The sequence below is a fragment of the Mustelus asterias genome, chromosome 29, assembly GCF_964213995.1.
Source record: "Mustelus asterias chromosome 29, sMusAst1.hap1.1, whole genome shotgun sequence".
Taxonomy (NCBI): domain Eukaryota; kingdom Metazoa; phylum Chordata; class Chondrichthyes; order Carcharhiniformes; family Triakidae; genus Mustelus; species Mustelus asterias.
In genome coordinates, this window is record NC_135829.1 from 4696324 (window position 1) to 4703986 (window position 7663).

A 7663-nucleotide genomic window follows, 5' to 3' on the forward strand; every position below is an offset into this window, starting at 1 on the left:
AATTACAGCAAAATAAAGCTGAGGAATTGGAGAGGTAGGATTCGGAAAAAGTGAAGTATGCGGTGTTGGCTTTGGGTTTATGACGTTGCAGAGAAAGTAATGCACTTAAACTGATATACTCTTAATCCTTCACATTGTTCTCAATACTGATGACAGACCTGTAACCACCAGAATGTTATAAGCTGAAAATAAGCTCTCCAGACAGATCTTCAGCGTGGAAGGATAGAATCTATGATTGCATTACTGGGATTTTCCAAGCTAAAGCAGAAACAATTAAACTTGATGGATATCCCATTGATAACAGTCTTTGTCATAGAGCAGTAATCCATAGTTAGATCAGTAGGAAATAATTTGGAGCAGGATCCACTGATGCATTTCTGAGAATTTCCATTGCTTAATGATCTTATTTTTGTGTATCTTTAAATACAGATAGCAGTGGTCCGTCGAGCACTGTGTCAAGTGCCGGCCCGTCATCCCCCAACACCTCCGACAACTCCCCCAGGTTTAGTTTCAGCGACAAGTCATCGCTCACGCCTCAGAGCAGCGAAGAGCAGCAGCTATCCGCCCACCCAGCACCTCCAAGCCAACACCCCGGCGGCTGCAATCACAAGGACCCGCAGCTGACGCCAGCTCTCCAAGCCAGCCAGGGGCAGCAGGGCGTCCAAGGTCAACAGCCGTGCCAGAATCACAGCGAGCTGCAGCTATCTGGGCAGGGGCAGCAGACAGTGCAAGGTCTGGTGGAAACCTAGCATTGAAGACAGGAGATCGTTCCACACTATTGTGCCACCGGACGCGATGTCCACTGTTGGGCTTCTGTTTTAAATAGGGACTGAGGCTGTACATTTTATAACTCCGATGGGATGGCTCCATTGTCAATACACTGGATTAACACAGCACTGCAATACGTAGGAGCTAAACACTCCAGGTTTGGGCTGCGGTGGTTTGATATCACCTTGTGCCTCTGACCTACAGATTATGTGTCTGTATATCCATTGTGTTGGGTGATGTATTTGTATCTGGTACATGTCAGTCTTACTCCTATAACCATGTACAGAAAGCCAGCTATTCCTTCATCCACCTAGTTTGTAAACTGTAAGAGATTATTTAATGATGGTATTTTGTAAATAAGGAACAATTTAATCCTCGTGGGGACTGATGGGACTTTGACTGCAATCTGTTCTTCTTCCACCCAATTTCTTTCCATGGGTATAACTGAGTGTTGGAGAGCTTAGTGAAGCAAGGCCAACAAGATGTGTGCACCTTCTGTAGCTGGCTGAGTTACCATTCTGATAAACCATGGAGGCCTAGCCTGGCTTGCAGGACAGCTGGGATGTTCTGCACACAATCAACCAGAGAGATTCAAGACTTGGTCTCGCTTAAGTTAGCCAATCTCGACCAGAAGATAGCTGGGGTGCTACCATTAGCCTTGATGCCCCTGGGTTAGTGATGGGAAACATTTAACCAAAGCTTCCTGTACCTGATCACTGTAGCTTGCACGCTTGTGGGCAATGACACCCTTTGTTCTGCATGGTCTGATTAGTCCAATGCAAGGATCTTTTCCTTTTTTGCGCAGTTGTGCACATGTAGTATCCTAAAAGGACAGCATGTGAGCAGCCTGCAGTGTCACCTTATGATCAGTGTGCATACACGCAGCTTAGAGGCATCACTGCTTGTAGCATCAGAATTGGGAATAAGTTGAATTAGAGACTGAATAACGTGTTGACGCACTGCCAGGGCTCACTAGTCAGGATGGCCTGGCTTGGGTGAGACACTGTAGAGTTTGTGGGGCAAGTGGAACCTCAACATGAGTCAAAACCTTTGCAAGAAGAGGAGAGAAATTGGGTTGGGGGGGAATAATACTGCCAAAACCAGCATGCGCCCCAGCGAAATAATAAACCTTTAGAAAACCCAAAGCTAACTTAACACTCATGAGAATCGGTATTAGTAAATTTTAGCAGTCAAGCCATAACATCACACAGTTTACTTATCCCTGATAGCCACCACCTCTTCAAGGGCAATTGGGATGAGCAACAAATGCTGCTTTTTGCCAGTGAGGCTCACATCCCATGAAAGAATTTAAAAACAAAACTCACCAGTGATGAGTAACCCTCACAACGCTGTGGCTTAACTGTTCAGATGTGGGGGCCGAGACCTAAAATGAGGGGGGGGGGGGGAGTGAACTCACTTTGTAAATTTAATACACCATGTTGTATGCTTTATCTGTTGGTATCTGAGTTGTGTCTTGTCAGCATGGGAGCTGTCCACCTTTATATCTGTTACACCCTCAAGTTTGTCTTTGTATCCTGGGCTCAGGGAGAGAGGAGACAGCCAGAGTTGTGACTCCTGATGGCTGGCAAACGATGTATGTGAGTGAGAGTTTCTATGCATGTGTGTGTATGTGAGTATCTGCATGTTGGGCGCAGACACGATTGATGTGGAGATGCCGGCCTCGGACTGGGGTGGGCACGGTAAGAAATCTCACAACACCAGGTTAAAGTCCAACAGGTTTATTTGCTATCACGAGCTTTCGGAGCGCTGCTCCTTCATCGGGTGAGTGAGACAAGATTGGATACAGAGGGTGGAATTTCCCCGCCCACTCACCGCGGGAATCGTAGCAGGCGGGACACGGGCCATGCAAAGGTTCGTTGACCTCGGGCGGGATTTTCCCGTCTTTGGGTGAGTGCAGGCTGGAAAATCCCGCCTAGAATGTCTGAAATTCTCTTCTCAAGAGGCAGTGGAATTTAGAGTCTTTGAATATTTTTAAGGCAGAGCTAAATAGATTCTTGATTAACAAGGTGATGAGGGAGTAGGCAGGAATGAAGGGTTGAGTTGCAATCGGATCAACCATGATCTTATTGAATGGTGGAGCAGGCTCGATGGACCGAGTGGCCTACACCCGCTCCTAATTCCTATGTTATACCATAGTTAAAACAATCTGTCTAGGCTTCTTACTCACATGTGAAGAATGGTCACGGGCAAGAAAGCAATGGACAGCTGGATTCCCCTGGATCCATGATGCCCTGCGTGAGTCACCACCTTCAGGAGGGGAAGGGATTTACCACTTGTGAGTGAATTGTTGTCTTGTGCTGTGGTTATAACCCTGTTGGGGGCCGTAATATGGACACAGTGCATATTGTCATGTCAGCAGGTGGCACGTGAAAAACAGTTAGTCTCGGATATGGGTGTCACAGCGTAGCAATTATAATTGAAAAATTATCAGCTCAAGAATGTTTTTCTATGTCCCATTGGCCAGAATAATCTGCACTTTGATGGTTTTAAGATTGTTGTGATAGGAAGTAACTGGTGTCAGTTAAGATGACGTGCTGCTGCTCCTGGCTCCATGTCTCTGGTCAGCGGGGAATGTGAAATCAGCCCAGATATATGAAAATGCGACAGGGAAATCAATACTCTTGAGGGAAATTTTGAAGTCTGCTTTTGGTTTTCTTTGACTTTGAGTCTCTCAGACTGAGGCGGGGTTCATTCTGTAAGGAATGTGCTAATGCACAGGGTGCGGTGCTGGATTAGCCATTTGGAGTTGGAGAGTTCAAAACCTCCCCCCCTTCCATGAGAAGTTCTAAAATTGAGTTCAGTAAGCTGGGTATTTTGTGGATTAGCACTGAAAAGATTTTTTTTTTGTGAAAAAAGCCCTTTAACAATCGGCACGGTGGTTAGCACTGCTGCCTCACAGTGCCAGGGACCCGGGTTCGATTCCTGTCTGTGCAGATTCTGCACGTTCTCCCCGTGTCTGCGTGGGTTTCCTCCGGGTGCTCCAGTTTCCCCCCATATTCCAAAGATGTGCGGGTTAGGTGGATTGGCCATGCTAAATTGACCCTAGTGTCAGGGGGATTAGCAGGGTAATAGGGCCTGGATTAGTACAGACTCGATGGGTCGAATGGCCTCCTTCTGCACTGTTAGGGATTCTATGAAAGTCTGTAACGGTAGGAGACAGATTTAAGATAATTAGCACAAAAACTGGAGGGAGGCGAGGGGAAATTTATTTATGCAGCAAACTGTTATCATCTGGAATGTTTTGCCTGGGAGACTGGTGAGAGCAGACTTGATAAAACTTCCAAAAGAGAACTGGGTAAATGTTTGAAAAAGAACATATTTAAGGCCATGGAGAAACATTAGAGTGTAGAAGAGGCCATTCAGCCCATCTTGTCTGCTCTGGACAAAAAGAAACTAGCCGCACATTTTAATCCCATTTACCATAGCCTTGCAGGTTACAGCACTATGATGCAGATCCAAGTACCTTTTAAATGAGTTGTGCTGGCACAAACATGATGGGCCAAATGGCCTCCTGCCCTGTAAGATTCTGTGAGGTGGGCTGGCATGCCAATTTCTACAAAGTAGAAGGCCCAGCACTTTCTGGAGCAGCTAGGCATGGGTAATAAATGCCTTCCAAACCCTGAGATTAAATTAGCAATTTAGCATCATCAACCTCCACGCCCAGTCCCAGGGGGAGGCATCTGCAACTGTGTTAGCAAATGTCGGGACATTCACAAGTATGGTTTGCTATTGTGTGACACACTTCTTGTGTGATCGTTCCTATGACATGCCTTTTGCTGGTGCAAGACCTGTAGCCTAAGGGATTTTCACAGTAACTTCATTGCAGTGTTAATATAAGCCTACTAAAAAACTAAACCAGAACTAAAGTCTAAGGTATTCTATCCAGACCAAGCCACAGTTTAGAAGGGCAGAGTGGACTTGTCCTGCTGCATTTGTTTCACGGTTCAAGTAAACATGGAACAAAACCTTCCAAACCCACCGTTATACATTATTGACACCCTGTTGCTCGTGTATGACCACACAGCAGTTCAATTGGATTTTTCTCAATTCTGTGCCCAATTTTCTCTCAAGAGGAAGAATAATGCTGTTTGCCCTTCGCTGTCAACTAGACTCTATATTCTGCATCCAGTTGTGGTGTTGAAAGAGTGTCTGGGGTTGTGCTGCAACACGGATCTAAAAATGCTGATTGGTGAAAGGCATGTTTATGTATTTTTAAATAAAATCTCAATGCTCCATCACTTAGAATTTTATGCTGAGTTAGTTAATCCCAGCCAGCGTTGAACTTGGGAGGTAAATAGTTGTCCCTTAATGCACCTGGGCAAAGGAGGATTCCTATTCCTTGTCATCCTCGGTAAGAAGAACACACCTGATTTGATTTGATTTGATTTGATTTATTATTGTCACATGTATTAGCATACAGTGAAAAGTATTGTTTCTTGCGTGCTATACAGACAAAACATACCGTTCATAGAGAAGGAAAGGAGAGAGTGCAGAATGTAGTGTTTCAGTCATAGCTAGGGTGCAGAGAAAGATCAACTTAGTGCGAGGTAGGTCCATTCAAAAGTCTGATGGCAGCAGGGAAGAAGCTGTTCTTGAGTCGGTTGGTACGTGACCTCAGACTTTTGTATCTTTTTCCCAACAGAAGAAGGTGGAAGAGAGAATGTCCGGGGTGCGTGGGGTCCTTAATTATGCTGGCTGCTTTGCTGAGGCAGCGGGAAGTGTAGACAGAGTCAATGGATGGGAGGCTGGTTTGCGTGATGAACTGGGCTTCATTCACGACCCTTTGTAGTTTCTTTTGTGAGGAAAGAAATAGGCTTGGTTGCTGACTCTTGCCCTAGTTATACAAGACACATTGCCTATGATTGCACAGGGGAGTCTCTGCGCACCGAGTGTTCCCTTAGCCAGAAGAGATTTGGGATCTGGTTTATAAATCTTATTTTGATTTAAAACTGAATTATATTTTTTTGTGGCTCGGCAAGACTTAGTCAAAGGTTGTGCCCTGCTTGGGACATACGTGAGGTACCCTGAAACCAAGTGTGTAAAATAAGCATAATATTTCAGTGCGTGGCAACGCACAAGTATGGTCACAAGTATGGTTCTTTCACTAGCATACTTTGTTGTTTCCAAACAGTGTATATATCGCGAGGGGGATAGAATATAAAAGCAGGGATGTCTTGATGCACCTGTACAGGGCATTGGTGAGGCCGCAGCTGGAATACTGTGTGCAGTATTGGTCCCCTTATATGAGGAAGGATATATTGGCATTGGAGGGAGTGCAGAGAAGGTTCACCAGGTTGATACCGGAGATGAGGGGTTTGGATTATGAGGAGAGGCTGAGGAGATTGGGTTTGTACTCGTTGGAGTTTAGAAGGATGAGGGGGGATCTTATGGAGACTTATAAGATAATGCGGGGGCTGGATAGGGTGGAGGCGGAGAGATTCTTTCCACTTAGTAAGGAAGTTAAAACTAGGGGACACAGCCTCAAAATAAAGGGGGGTCGGTTTAAGACAGAGTTGAGGAGGAACTTCTTCTCCCAGAGGGTGGTGAATCTCTGGAATTCTCTGCCCACTGAGGTGGTGGAGGCTACCTCGCTGAATATGTTTAAAGCGCGGATGGATGGATTCCTGATCGGTAAGGGAATTAAGGGTTATGGGGATCAGGCGGGTAAGTGGTACTGATCCACGTCAGATCAGCCATGATCTTATTGAATGGCGGGGCAGGCTCGAGGGGCTAGATGGCCTACTCCTGCTCCTATTTCTTATGTTCTTATGTACTGAGCTGCTCAGGGAGACGAGAGATGAAATTGCTGGGCCTCTGACGGAAATCTTTGTCGCTTCTTTGGACACGGGTGAGGTCCCTGAGGATTGGAGGATAGCGAATGTGGTCCCGTTGTTTAAGAAGGGTAGCAGGGATAACCGAGGAAATTATAGGCCGGTGAGCTTGACGTCCGTGGTAGGGAAGTTGTTGGAGAGGATTCTTAGAGACAGGATGTATGTGCATTTAGAACGGAACAATCTAATTAGTGACAGACAGCATGGTTTTGTAAGAGGGAGATCGTGCCTTACAAATTTGGTGGAGTTTTTTGAGGAAGTGACAAAAACGGTTGATGAAGGAAGGGCCGTGGATGTCGTCTATATGGATTTCAGTAAGGCATTTGACAAAGTCCCACATGGCAGGTTGGTTAAGAAGGTTAAGGCTCATGGGATACAAGGGGAAGTGGCTAGATGGGTGGAGAACTGGCTTGGCCATAGGAGACAGAGGGTAGTGGTCGAAGGGTCTTTTTCCGGCTGGAGGTCTGTGACCAGTGGTGTTCCGCAGGGCTCTGTACTGGGACCTCTGCTATTTGTGATATATATAAATGATTTGGAAGAAGGTGTAACTGGTGTAATCAGCAAGTTTGCGGATGACACGAAGATGGCTGGAATTGCGGATAGCGAAGAGCATTGTCGGGCAATACAGCAGGATATAGATAGGCTGGAAAATTGGGCGGAGAGGTGGCAGATGGAGTTTAATCCGGATAAATGCGAAGTGATGCATTTTGGAAGAAATAATGTAGGGAGGAGTTATACAATAAATAGCAGAGTCATCAGGAGTATAGAAACACAGAGGGACCTAGGTGTGCAAGTCCACAAATCCTTGAAAGTGGCAACACAGGTGGAGAAGGTGGTGAAGAAGGCATATGGTATGCTTGCCTTTATAGGACGGGGTATAGAGTATAAAAGCTGGAGTCTGATGATGCAGCTGTATAGAACGCTGGTTAGGCCACATTTGGAGTACTGCGTCCAGTTCTGGCCGCCGCACTACCAGAAGGACGTTGAGGCATTGGAGAGAGTGCAGAGAAGGTTTACCAGGATGTTGCCTGGTATGGAGGGTC

At 46.0% G+C, this 7663-nt stretch overlaps 1 protein-coding gene across 9 annotated transcripts in view; it reads left to right on the plus strand.

The window, feature by feature from the left end:
- The window catches only part of ppip5k1a (diphosphoinositol pentakisphosphate kinase 1a), a 156795-nt gene extending 154577 nt beyond the window's left edge, over nt 1-2218 (plus strand). For all 9 annotated transcript variants that reach the window (XM_078199923.1, XM_078199929.1, XM_078199926.1 and 6 more), the window contains one exon: nt 430-2218. In XM_078199923.1, coding sequence (XP_078056049.1) covers nt 430-749 — 320 coding nt within the window. In that variant the 3' untranslated portion in view covers nt 750-2218. The remainder of the gene's footprint in view (nt 1-429) is intronic.
- The last annotated feature ends 5445 nt before the right edge of the window (nt 2219-7663 follow it).